The sequence below is a fragment of the Rhinolophus hipposideros genome (assembly GCF_964194185.1).
Source record: "Rhinolophus hipposideros genome assembly, chromosome: 5".
NCBI lineage: Eukaryota > Metazoa > Chordata > Mammalia > Chiroptera > Rhinolophidae > Rhinolophus > Rhinolophus hipposideros.
In genome coordinates this window covers 94,701,185-94,715,070 of record NC_138051.1, presented here as the reverse complement: position 1 = coordinate 94,715,070, position 13,886 = coordinate 94,701,185, and the positions used below count along the sequence as shown (strand labels likewise).

The following is a 13,886-nucleotide window of genomic DNA, read 5'->3' as shown; positions in this document are numbered from 1 at the left end:
GTGCTGCAAGCGCTCTGGGTCCCTCCTGGTCCCTCGTGCCATGGAGTCTGTTTTCAGCTGCTTTGCACATCAGGGTTTCTTCTTGGTCTCCAGCTGGTGCTCATGTCTGATATATGCAGGAGAGTTGGTGTCCCCTGGACTGGGGCAGGGGGACGGTCACGAGACCACCACTGTGCTCTGGGCCCCCTGCCAACCAGCTTTGTGGCCTGGGACAAGTTGCTTTGCCTCTTGGGCCTCACTTTCCCCGTTTATAAAATGGAGCTATTAATGCTGACTTTATTTACTTCATGAACTAGTTTTGAAGATCGTGTGAACCTCTGTAGAAGAAGTTCTTCAGAGAGCTCAAAGCCCTGGTTTCTCCCCCCACCCACCACCTGTCAATATAAAATAACAAAGGGTCTTCTCGTGAAATAGGGAGAAGCATCCGGAAGGGCAGAGTGGCCCACAGTCCAGTCTGGTGGCACCCAGTGGGACATGAGGGACCCAGGGCCAGGTGTCTAGGCTGCTCTAGCTCCCACACTTTAAGCTCCTCATTGGTTGGGAGCCCCCATCTGTGCAGCTCCCAGGCCAGAGCCCATGGGGAGCCATGTCTGCGTCTCCTGGCATCTAGCACGTAGTAAGTGCTCACGACGTATTTCTCAGTAGAGGGACATTGGCCGGCTGACACTAGCCCTGCAAGGCGGACTCAGGTTCCCAACAGCCTGTGATCAGATTCATGTGGAATGTTCACAGCCCTGTATTTACTTGCTGTCTCCCCATTCATTCATTCATTCCACAAATATTTATTGAGCGCTGACTGTGCCAAGCACTGTTTCAGGCACTTGGGTTGCATCAGTGAACAGAGAAGCAAAGCTCTGCCCTGCTAGACCCTGCATCCTGGCTGTGGGGGGTGGAGGAGGTGAGAGAGAGGGACACTCATCTAGCTGGTCGTGCTGAGCACGATGGCCAGGCTGAGTCAGGGAGCTCTGAAGGCGTAGCCACTTGGGGTCTTGATAGTTGCAGGGTTTACGTTATCTGTGGCTGGCAGATGGTGGGCATAGTTTCATGGGATATGCAATACAGGCAGGCTCTAAATGGCTAAAAACGCTGTTTATTTGGGCCATGTTTAAAACAATTGGATATGTGAAATTTTGAATTTGGTGCTGGCTGGCTGACTTTTTGAGCTAACGGCTGGCTGGCTGGCTTTTTTTCAACCCACTGTGAAGAAGGAAGCAACCTGGGGGCCAATATACAGAGTCTGTATTGGACTCATTTATGACAGCTGTGTAAGTACAGATTTCTGTGTCCCACCCCCAGAGTTTTTGATTCCTTAGGTCTGGGGTGGCCCAAGAATCTGCATTTCTAGCAAGTTCCCAGGTAACGCTCAAGCTGCTTGCTTTGAGGAGCCACTGCTTTACGCTCTGTATTCGAATCTGGCACCCACCATTCGTGTGTGTAATCGTTGGCGAGTCACATAGCCAGTTTTCCAACAAATAAATGGGAGTCTATCGAGCTAATGGTGGGCAAGCTCTTATGGTAACTTCAACCGGCCCACGGGTTCTTCATTGCTATGTAACTGTGGGCCCTGGAGACTTCTGCAGACCCTGCCCCTGCTTCTCTTTCTGAGAATAAAGGGAGCAGTGACACTTGTGTTGCGGGGGTCCTCCCTTTGGTTTGGTTCTGGTGTTTTTGCTGGTTGGGGTGTACACATGTGTGTGCAGGGGGGTGTGCACACACGCACATAGGCACACACACACACACACACAGGCCTGACAGGTAGAAAATAGGTGCCGTCTTCAGAGGTTGTAATCTTGCCAACTGAAAAACATTTCATACATTATTTTTATTCCAAAGAGAAGAGGGAAAAACAAAACAAAACAAAACAAAAAACCCTGCCTCAAAGCTAATTATTTATGAGCAGTTGGTTCTGCATGCTTTTTTTTCTCTCCGTGCAAGTCACTGAAGGCTCCAACTACGTCAAGCGCTTCAGCCTGCTTGTTTTGTGTAAACGGAATAATTAAGATTTATTAAATTTGCAGCTGCCTACACACTTGCCAGCTCAGTGCCACGAGATATGTTTGCCTGCTGTGCTCAGACACATGAAGTGTAATTGCTTTGGAGACTTACAGTTGGGCTGTGAGTCAACTAAATTCCGGCACTGGCTCACAGAAGTGGTGCCGTCCTACCTGAGACAAACCGTCAGCTGACAGACAGATTTGCCAACGTTTTCGTTTGCCTGGGTGAGCTAGGGCAGGGCCTGTGTGCCGGTTTGCAGGAGTAGGGAGCAAACACGTCCCATGCATCGCATACGATGGCCTCTGGGATGCAGCTTCTGATGCTGAATGGCCGAGAGTGGCATTTGATTTAGCTGACTGTATTTCATAGGTTTTAAGACTCATCATTTTTCGCATTTTCACACCTCTGGAGTTGGGGTGTCTTATTATAATCCAGTACTTCCGGTGAAGATATGGATTGGCTTCTCTCCACCATGCAAGACACCATCCACCTGAGATTTCTGTACATTAAAATCTCTGCTTGTGGGGTATGTTTTGTTTTGTTTTCCTTTGGACCACATTGATTGTGGGAATTTAGAGGGCCAACCTCTGAGAGCTCCAGCCTGTGGTTCAAACTCTCAGGGAAGAGTTCTGTTGCCAGCCCTTCACCCAATGCCAAGACAGGACGTCAGACTTCCTTGCCTCTCCTTTCTGTGAGGCAGGACTAGTCCTTTTCTCCTCTGACCCTAAAGGTGCAACCCCTTGCTGCCCTCAGCTTGATGCGGGGTCTCCAGTCAGACGCTCCATCTTGGTTGTTGGGTTCTTTTCTTCCTTAGTGATATGTAAAATAACGGTGCAGCTTACAAACCAGCGTCTCAGAGCAGATGCAATACTCTAATACCAAATCTCAAAGCATTAGTGAGTTTTTCATGTTAAATATTTACTTTCTCTCCCACTCACTATGATTTTTTAAAAAAATCCCTGCTGTGTACGAGGCACAGTGCTGGAAAGCTCACGTGTCAGGTCTTTGATGCTCGTAACCATCTTCCTCTTTTTAGTGCGAGGAGAGGGGCCTCTGGCCCTTTCTCCATATGTGGCAATGGGCCAGATCAGAGTGGGGCAGAAGGAAGGTAACTTGACTTTATGCCCCTGTGATTCACAGTCCAGCTTTAGGGACTGGTCCAATTTGGCTATTCCTTGGTCAAAGTCCTGGGCCTTGCTGGGGCTGTGCTGTCTCTAACTGTCAGAAAGGGAGAGCCAGCAACGGGCCTCCCATCATGGGTTACATCATCCCTGAAGCCCTGTCTATCCCCCTACCCAGAAGCCCAGAAGTGACTGGCCATCACCGACCATCACCGATTTATGAAAGAGTCAATGCTAACACCTTGGACATCAAGTTTTGTTGTTTTTTTTTAAATATCTTTATTTTTTATTGGGGCATATTGGGGAACAGTGTGCTTCTCCAGGGCCCATCAGCTCCAAGTCATTGTCCTTCATTCTAGTTGTGGAGGGCACAGCTCAGCTCCAAGTCCAGTCGCCGTTTTCAATCTTTAGTAGCAGGGGGCGCAGCCCACCGTCCCATGTAGGAATTGAACCGGCAACCTCGTTGTTAAGAGCTCCCGCTCTAACCAACTGAGCCATCCGCCCGCCCCTCTGGAAGCTCAGAGGCAGCTCATTGTCTTCAATCCATCTGTGGAGAGCGCAGCTCACTGGCCCATGTGGGAATCGAACCAGCAACCCTGTTGTTCAGAACTCGTGCTCTAACCAATTGAGCTAACCAGCCGCCCCTCCGGTAGCTCAGACACCATCATGGGTGCCTCTCTCTTTGTTTTTTTTGTGTGTGTGTTTTTGTTTTGTTTTGTTTTGTTTTCAGTTATCAGAATCGGTGTTGATAAGATTCATTGTTGGTGAAATACTATTACTTAATTCATTGTCCACATTCCACATTTTAAAACTATCTCAATAGTCTTTTAAAAACTTACTTTATTTTTTAATACACTTTATTTTTTTGAGTAGTTTCAGGTTTAGAAAAAAATTGAGTAGATCATACCGAAAGTTCCCATAGGCTCCCTTTTCTCGCCTGTTTTCCGTGGTTCTCCTGTTACTAAAGTCTTGCATTAGCATGGTACACGGGCCACAATTGATGACCCAGTATTGACACATCATTATCAGCGAGAGCCCATAGTTTACATTAGAATTCACACTTGGTGCACATTCTATGGGTAGTGACAAAGGTATAATATAATGTGTCTCCCATTACAGGATCATACAGAGAATATCACTGCCCTCAGCATCTTCTGCGCTCCACCTGTTATCCCTCTCCCCTGCCCCAGAGCTCCTGGCAACCACGGGCTTGTTACTTCTTTCCCTTAGCAATTTGCATTTAAGTTTCCTCCATGACTTTTTGTGGCTAGATATCTCATTTCTTTGTATCACTGACTAATCATATTCCGTTGTATGGATGTACCGTGTACAGTCATGTTTATAGATTGTTTTTTCCTTTAGTTCAGGATCACACATTGTATTGTTATCACTTCTCCTTAGTTTCCTTCAAGCTGAGACGATTCCCCAGTTGTACTTGACCTTCTTGAATACAGGCCATAACATTTTGTAGAACATCCAAAGTTGGATGTTCCTCAGGTTGGATTTTCCCGATGTTTCCTAGTGATTGGAATTGGGCTGAGTATTCCTGGCTGGAATGTCCCAGAAGTGATGCTGTGTCCTCTCAGTGCATCTTATTGGGAGACCCACAATATCAACATGTCCCCCACCATGAGTGACTAAGGTGGTGGCTGCCAGATTTCTCCCCTGTAAAGCTCTTATTTCTCTTGTAACTAATAAGTGCTCTGTGTGGCTCTGCTTGGGGACACTGGACATACAGCGCCTCTTTCTTAAATGGTCGTGTCCTCAGGGGCTCTAGGGCTTCTTTTCCTCGCACAAATCATTCTCTCCCTGGCAACTCTTTCCACCACCATGGCTTTGTTCTCGGATTCTAAGCCTCTCACTGTCTCTGGTCCATCTCTCATTCTAACTTCAGTCCCAACGTTCCAACAGCCTACTGGATGTCTTCTTGGGAGTCCCACAGACCCCTCAGACTCAACAGCTGACCTCATTACACTCCCCAATCAAACCTCAGTGCCCCCACCTCAGTGAAAAGCATCATGACCACCCAGTTTCCCAAGCTGGATGCCTCTGGGTCATCTTGGGTCCTCACTGACCTTGGTTCTGGTTCCAGGCTCAGAGCCTGGTCATGGATGGTCTCAGATGAGGAAAGATGGGGGAAGGAAGAGAAAAGAAAGGAAGGGAAGGGAAGGAAAGGGAAAAGAAAGGGAAGGGAAGTGATGGGGAGGAAGGGAAAGGAAGGCAAACTTCTTCCCATATATCTGATCCTCAGTGAGGCTCCGTTCCTCCTTGAGTAATGACAAAGTCTCCCCTCACTCTGATCCTTTCATCCAGAGGTACTTCCCACAAATTAACTAAACCATCTCCAAAAGGCCAGCTCAGATGATCTCATCTCTGTGGCTCTCCAAACCAACCTAGGGTTCTGGAAAAATACAGTTCTGTGGCCTGACTGTCCTGTGCAGAGCCACCCCAGTGAGGAGATAGAATGAACCTGGCCCCAGCCCAGCCACTGCCACCCTGTCCCTGAGTGGGAATTCTCCGGAGCCTCTGAGCTCTCATGGGAGGTGTATCTCATGGGGCTGTAACTCAGAGCTTCAGCACTGAGAACTTAGGAAGAAGATATCTAAGGCATTGTGGGCAGGGCCTGGCCTGGGCAACTGTGGATGCCAGAAGACTCCGTAGAACAGTCGGGCAAATGCAGTGGGCCCCCATTCTGGAGATTGTCTAGAGGAAACCCAGGGAGAGGAAGCCGGCCAGCACCTGGCTTAGCAGTCTGTCAGAGGGATCTCCAGGGACTGAAGTAATTGCTAAGTGAGAGTTGAATGAGGGGCATTGGGGTGGCCCATCTTGAATCGCCAGAGAAAAGCTGGTCCCTGCCCATCACCTTGAGCTCTTGGTGCCAGCCTGGAAGCTTCTTTGTGGTGGACAATGATACCCAACCAGTTCCCAGGAAAGCCCCTGAGAGTCCCAGTAGTGATGCAACGTCGTGTCCACACTCGGACCTGGGTCAGGATGTGACCAGCTTCAACAGTTCGGGCTGACTGACAACAGAGTTCCAGGGTGACGTTTGTTGTTGTTTAATTGTTTCTTATGAGAAATGCCGCGTGGGGTGGGGGACAGAACCTGGACAGTGGAGCGATACTGGTGATTTGAGCCTGTCTGCCGCCCTTGGGTTGGTCGCTTTGCCGCAGGCTCAGTTTCTTCCTCTGTGAAATGGGGACAGGGAGCCCATGTCACGGAGCTGTGCAGGAGCTCTGGAAGCCATGAGTGAGGAGGAGCCCTGAACGCAGGGCCTGAGTGGGGGAGGGGGCGTGTTCAGTGCATTCATTGACGAGTGGAGCCCAGATGTCCTGGGGACCACCTGGGCACTGAGAACAGTCAACGGGCAGTGGTCAGTCTGCATGGTCACTGCACAGCCCCGGAGGAGGAACAGACAGCTAGAAGCACACGATGGGGGGGAGCTTTTATTCATTATTTCAGTCCTTCAGCGAATATTTATGTGGACACTACCTCCAGGGTGTCAAGGGGAATGCAGACTTGGATCAGGAATCCAAAGGAAAGATTGGGGGGCCATGAGAAGGTGTGATGGGGTTTGTTTTGGTCTAGAAGCCTGGAATGTCTCCCTGAGAAAGCCACTCACAACTGGGATTAGAATGATCAGTAGGAGCTAAGCTGGTGCATTGGAAGAAGGAGGCAAGTATTCCAGACAGAAGGGATAGCCTGTGCAAAGGTCCTGTGGCTGGAGGATGTGAAGTCCTTTAGAAGCCAAGCTTGGCATTTAAAGAGGGCGGAGCTTTTCTCTCTGATAAGGCTGGGGAGGTGGACGGTACATGGTCCCTGGCATCTGGTGGAGGCGGAAGCTTGTGGGGCTAATAGGAGCTGCGCGTCTGTCCCAGTGGCCATCAGTTAGAGAGGAAGGGACTGAGCATTTATTTAGCCTTGACTTTGCGCGTGAAGCATACGTGCACTGCCTCTTCATCCTTATAACGTTGGTAGGCAGGCGTCATTCTCCCTTCTTCCCAACAGGCGAAGGAACTGAGCCTCAGAGAAGTGACGAGGCCTGTCCTAGGTCACACAGAACCAGGGTTAGAACCCAGGATTCCAAACCTTTTCTTTCCCCCAATGTCCCCCTTATCCATGGCAGAAGATTAGGTCACATTTACTGTGATAAAAACCCATCTTCCTGAACTCAAAACTCTAGTGTCTCAGGTTCGTGTGAGAGCTTGCAGGACTTTCGAGCATGTAATTTACCCTACACAGTGTCTCCTGCTCTGTCCCAAACATCATGTGCTATAAACCCTCTGCTTCCATACTCTAAGGGATGGGGAGCAAAGCACTTCTAGAGGAAGCCCCTTCTCATTTTGGGGAGTTCGATCTAGGTACAACACAGGTAGTACTTTCTGTGGGGAAACTGAGGCACATAGAAGCCCCCCCCCCCCGATCTGGGAAGAGTGGAGAGTGCCAATTGCCTTGTTGGCTTCTAAGAAGGTAGTTCATGCCTATTTGTGAGTGTGTGTGTGTGTGTGTGTGTGTGTATTTTCTGAGTACTTGAGATTCATATTAAAATGTGTCTTTTCAAGAACATTTTAGAATTCATGTCCCTCAATGTGGGGATGTGAGCTCTAAGTAAATAGCCACTGGGCAGGCAGGGGGAGTCCTTTGAAAAAGACCACCCCTTGTCAACACTTCTTAATGCAAACACACTTTAGACCTTCAAAACTGTTTTCTCCAGAGGATCATAGCCAAGACACAACTCCTCACTTCAATCAGCAAAGTGTTAGCTCTGAAAATGGAGGAGCAAACAGAAACAGAACACTTGTAAATAGATTCTCCACTTGGGAGACCATTACTTACAGGCTTTTATTTGTGGTGTAAACCCAGGCTAGGGAGGGCCTGCAACATGTTGTCTCACCCTCTTCCCATTCCCTGTTGGAATCAGGCAACGTCAACATGAAATGTCAAGGAGTCAAGTTAGACCCCCATGGACTGAGGCAGCCCTATGTGAGCCGAGTGGGTGGGTGGGAGGGTCTGAGCCAGGCTCGCGGCTGTGGGAAGAGCCGCCTCTTCTGTGAACTCATGCTCAAACAGCTCATCCCCCCTACTCCTGAAGTCACTGCTGAAATAAATGTAGCCAGCGGTGTTTCTCCATTGTGTGGGTTATAAGAAGTCTATGTTTACAAAATCAATGTCTAGAGACTTTGAGTGAGAACATCTGAGGCTACAGGCATAGAGGCAAGTGTTATCAACCTAGAGGAGATAGTTGGGGCAGGAGAATGGGTGAGATGACTCAGGTATGAGAAGTAGACAGACTGAAGTACCCAGGTCAGAACCTCCCAGGAACACCTGCGTTTGGCAATGTTGCCTCATCACCACCATCACCATCATCCCTATTCCCATCATCATCATCACGACTTATTTTTGGTGCTCTGGAGGAGGAATCTTTGGTTCTGCAGGGAGCCAGCAGATACATTCTACAGTAACAGTACTATTAATAAGACCTTAGTTACTTTTTAATTGGTGTGAATATACTTTAGTTTGAGTCCTCACCACAACCTGGCGTATGGGAGGTAGGTGTTTTATCCCCATTTTGCAGGGAAGGAAACTGAGGCTCAGAGAGGTTATGGACTTGCCCAAGATCACATAGCTAGTGTGTGAGAGAATCTGCACTGGAGCATAGTCAGTCGGGTTTCTAAGAGCTAGGCCCTGCCCTGCACCATGCTGCATTGTGACTGTGGGGGCCTCCACTTTCCTGAGCAGCCAGCTCTTGGCCCTGCTCTCCCATGAAGCTGCAACCCAGTTAGTCCCTCTAGAATTTAGAAAGTGCCTTTTGCCACTTTGAGGTTTCATGGACATTGTAGCAAAGAAGTCCACTAGGCATTTGGACTTGTGAGTCTGACCTTCAGGTGTCATTGACAGGGTTCATGATGCAGATAGTGATGGAGGAGGAGGAGGAGGAGAAGTGATGGTCAAGAACATGGTGGTGGTGATGATGATGGAGATGGTGACTGATTTAGATGATGATGGTGTTAATGGTGCACAATAATAATGACAGCAGTTTTGAGTACCTACTGTGTGCCAGGCGCTGTCTCATGTATTCCTCACAACAACTTTTGTCCGGCAAGTACCATCACTACCCCTATTTATAGATGAGACATTTCAAATGTAGAGAAGTTGAGTGACCTTCTCAAGATTTACATTGAGGACTCTTAGAACCAGGCAAAGATATCTGGAATAACTAGCAGAGCCTGTAACTTTATATTTTTTCCTTCCTTTCATGCCTTGAATGGCTTGAGTGAACTACAGAAATATGTGTTTTTGGCAAAACCTCACAGGTGGGAAAACAGATCTGGGAGGTCAGATCATCAGCCCAGAACCTGGGCTGCTCCTGGCGTCCTCCTCGCCCCGCCCCTCCCCTCCCCGCCCCGCCCCTAGTCGCCACGCCCCCTAGTCGCCACGCCCCCAGTAGCCACGCCCCCTCCGGCTCATCATCTGCTTTGGTTCCGCAGACTCAGCGGTGGCGAGGGCCTCGCTCCCTTTCCCAGAAGGTTTGCTGCGCGGCGCTCCCCCTGCAGCTGCTGCTGCTGCTCTTCCTGCTGCTGCTCTTCCTGCTCCCCGTGGGGGAAGAAGATCGCAGCTGCACCCTGGCCAACAACTTCGCCCGCTCCTTCATGCTCATGCTCCGCTACGACGGCCCCCCGCCCACCTAGCCCACCGGGTCTCACAGGTGACTTTCTTCTCCCACCTTCCATCAGCCCCGGGCTCCTCCGGAGGACTCCCGGGAAACGGGAAACAGGGATTGGCTGGATGGCAGAGCTGCACCAGTGTAAATACTGTATCAATGTTCCCAGCACAAAACTACTTTTTATACGGTGTTGTCTTCGTCTATTTATACTAAATGTGTACTATGTGTGACCAGGGAATAATGTATAGAATTTTTATGTGCTTTGTATGAAAATGCTCAGTGTACATAGAAAGTTTGATATATGGCATCTATTTGTAGTTGGGGATTTTTGTGGCCTTGGTCTGCAGTCAGCCCTGGAAAGCAGGAACAGTAACATGTCATTTGTACAGCAACCTCTTCTCCAGAGGCCAACACCCAGCCCAGATGTCAGTGAAAGGCCTTTGAGTTGTCAACACGGAAGGGCACCCCAGGTCCTCATTCAGTGTATGGTGACTCTTGTTTTAGGCACAGTGGGAACAAACATGCTTGTCTAGTTTTTAAAAACAATAGCAGATTAGATGCTGTGGGGTAGAAGCAGAAATGGTAATGATCAAAGGCAGGCCCAGTGACAGCAATGAAAAGTGACAAGTGATAGAGTCACATCAAGGGAAGGAAAGAACCACGAAGAGCAGGCCCAGAAAGAACTAAAAAGGACAGCAGAATGGGGGCACTGTGTGCAGGAGCCCCCATAGCACAAACCAATGAGGAGTGACCATGGCTGTGCCCTGAGTGCTCAGGAAGTGGTTAGACTGAGCCCCGTGCATTCTGCTCGGGGAGAAAGCGGGAGAGAGACTTCAGTGCGAAGGTCTCCGTGCAGAATGGTGAGCACACTCTGTGGGCAGCACGCACCTTACAGTGCCGGAGAAGATGCGTCCCCTCTGTCACTCTTGGGCTGAGTTTGTCATCTCCAACTCAAGGTGAAGGGACAGATGGAGAGCACCTCCCACACCAAGGACCGAGGGGGAGGGCCAAGACAGAGACACGAGATTGGCCTTGGAGCTGGGACTATCCAAATGGCTCATCCTCCTCCTCCCAGGAGGACTTTGGACAGAGGCAGGTCCACTGGACCAGGGATGTCCTGCATGTGCCAGGACAAGGGAGCCAGGCCCTGTCCGGCCTGGATAGGCAGTCGGCCTCTATGCACCTGTGGAAGGGCCGGGCGGATTCCATGCTGGGGCCTTGAGGCTGGAAACACGTCCCTTCCTCCCCAGGGAATTCTGGAGTTGTTCCTATAACTGGATAGTGCTTTATAACTGGATCATGTTTTCCCTAAATCAACACTAAGTTTTCCTTTTAAAAAATGCTTAGTGCCTACTCTTTATAAATCGATTTTTGTCTTTTCAGCTACAAATAGAAGACCAGAGGCGTTCCTCAGGCCTTTGGAACCATAAAGTATTATAGACACAGAAAGGTCCTTTAAGCAGGGAGAAAACTAGGACCCAGAGAGCCCTGACCCCAGAGGGCCCTGACCCCAGCACCATCCCCCACCCCTTTTCTCGCACACACCCTCCCCTCCCTTTCTAGTGCAGGCCCTGCCTCGGCACAGCTCTCAAGGAGGGGACCCAGGCCTCCCAGGAATTAAAGGGAACTGGACATTCACAGGGTAGGAAAATGGTGTTGCCGAGAAGAGCACTTGACACTGACTCAGAAAGCACACCTTTTCCCAGACATTTAGAAACCAAGCCACAAGGCCATACCCTGCCGTCGACCACATTACTGGAAAATCAGGGGCTGCGTGAACCAAGACCTGGGGTCCAGGCGGTGAGGCCCAGATGCTCACCGAGTTGTGTGAGTCCAGCCCTAGAAAGCCAGAGCTGCGGCAGGGCCCTTCGAATGTCTCTGTCCTAACCTTGATAGGTAAGAAGGCTGAGGCCCAGAGAGGGCAAGTAACTTACCCATAGCACACAGCAAGACGTGGCAAGGCCACAACCGATCCCGTCATCACCTTTCCCTGCTCACTGGAGAACATAGCAGGACGCCATCAGTAACTGCAAAAGGATACCTTCGTTCACCTTGACTGCAGTTGTGTTAGGTGTTGGGAGGGAGAAATTGTAATCTGTGGGCTGGCAGGTGGCAAGGTCTAAATAGATTTTTAAACTTTGATAATGATGCCATAGAGTCTGTTTGCATAGCTTTTTTTAAAAAAAGAGAACTGGTATTTTCATTACTTTCATATAAATACAGTTGTAATATGATATAACAAGCCATTGACTGGTGCTTTTCAAGTGTCATCTCTTTTGCTTAAAGTGCGTGCAGACAATTATGATTTTTATGACTTTCCAGCTTCCTGAACAAGAGCCGCAAAGAGCTTTAAAGTGCCATTTGAGAAAGGTGCCGTGGTGGGACCTGCATGTTCTTATTTGTCCTCTGTCCCCAAGTGTGAGAGGGGTGGTAAGAAATGTGAATGTCACTGTGTGTGTGTGTGTGTGTGTGTGTGTGTGTGTGTGTGTGTGTGTGAAGACAGAGAGACAGACATAGACAGAGACTGAGAGAGCCTGAGAGACAGAGAGAGGGGGGAAGTAGGAAGAGGAGGAGGCAGGAGGATGAAGAGAAGGAAGCGGAGAGACACACAAGTGAGCATGGTTAGAGCGGCTGGTTACCCTGCTTAGCTGTCTCCCACTCCCCTGCCCATTTTTCTGAGTCTGATCTCTGAGTGCAGAAGGGCACACGTGGGACCCAGAGGGTGTTTATAAAGGAAAGATGGGAGGGGTGGGATGGGCGAGTGTAGGTGGCAGAGGAGACCAGGAGGCTCCCAGGGCCCTGCCAGAGGGAGCGAGGACAGCAGAAACAAAGAGCGCCTTCTTTTTGGCGCTGCGGCTGCCTGGCCCCTTGGAAGGCACTTTGCGAGCCATATTTGATTTAATGCCCACAGCAACTCTCGTGGTTTGGTATTTCTTTTCTTCCATTGTTGAGATGAGAAAGCTGAGGCTTATAGATAAAGACACTTGCCCCTGCAGAAGTGGGATTTGGACCCACATCAGTCTGCCTCCCGACGCCCATGCTGGGAGGAGGGTTCTAGCAGGGCGCAGCTGCTGCAGGCTCGGGCGTGGGTTTCATGAGCAAGCAGCCCTGCCTGCCGGCAAGCCTTCCACATCAGTTTCCTGCGGGGCTGGCCCTCCGCTCTGGAGAGTCACCACCAAGGGTTGCTGCAGTCATTCTCACATCTGTCACTTCACATGCTCAGCTGGGAGTTGAGCACCCCTCTGTCCTGTGAGGTCCTAAGCCACTGCCACTGTCACTGTAACCCCAGTGCCTCGCACGGGGCGGGAACTTCAGTTGTGCTTTGTTGAATTGCGTGCAGCAAGTGTGTGTGCTGACATCTAGCTCCCCTCCTGGATACAGAGAAAATGGGTCCTGGGTGACCCCACTTCCATCTCTGTCTGTGGCAACCTCTGCCTGGGGCAGCTGGGTGGAGTTCCCAGCAGGGAGCAGGAATCAGGATGCTTATTCCTGAGCTGTTTCAGCAGAAGGAAGCTGGGGACCCTTTGCAGTATGTGTGTGTGTGGGGAGAATGACAGTCAGAGCCTGAACGTGAGCCCTGTTTGCCAACAGGGGGCCCCCTGGTGTATTGCTCCCCGCACACTGGGTGCAAGCCCTCCAATGTGACAAGTTTATTGTTATTTCTATTACTAGCACAATTATTAGTCTGCAATCATGGTTCATGGTAAAAATTTGTGGTTGGAAATATAATATCAGACTGAGAACCTACTTCTCCCCACTGGAGAGTCTCTGCTTTGATAGTGTACATTCGAGAGATTAGTTTGGCCGTGGATTAGCATAACCTCTTGCCCCTCTCCATCTCCTGCCTACTGTTACCCCCCAACCCCCACCCCCAGAGCTGGAGGGAGGCTGTTCCTGAAGTCCCTGCCTGCTCTGTGAATCCTGAGACACCAGTGGCTTGCTTTGAAGTATGTTATCGGAAGGTCTCACTGGCAGCAGGACAGTGACCTTGAGCTGGCCTCTCGGGTCCCTGGCACAGTCGGGATCATGCCCTAATTCCCTCTCTCATGGGAACTCAGCTACTCCGGTGGGGGCTTCTCTTGCTCCCTCGTCCTAATCTGATTGTCACC

General features: G+C 49.9%; 1 protein-coding gene across 1 annotated transcript in view; it reads left to right on the top strand.

The window, feature by feature from the left end:
- Positions 1–12,019, top strand: part of SYNE3 (spectrin repeat containing nuclear envelope family member 3) — an 89,803-nt gene extending 77,784 nt beyond the window's left edge. The window contains exon 18 of the mRNA XM_081047972.1: positions 9,602–12,019. Coding sequence (XP_080904098.1) covers positions 9,602–9,802 — 201 coding nt within the window. The 3' untranslated portion in view covers positions 9,803–12,019. The remainder of the gene's footprint in view (positions 1–9,601) is intronic.
- Positions 12,020–13,886: the final 1,867 nt, after the last annotated feature.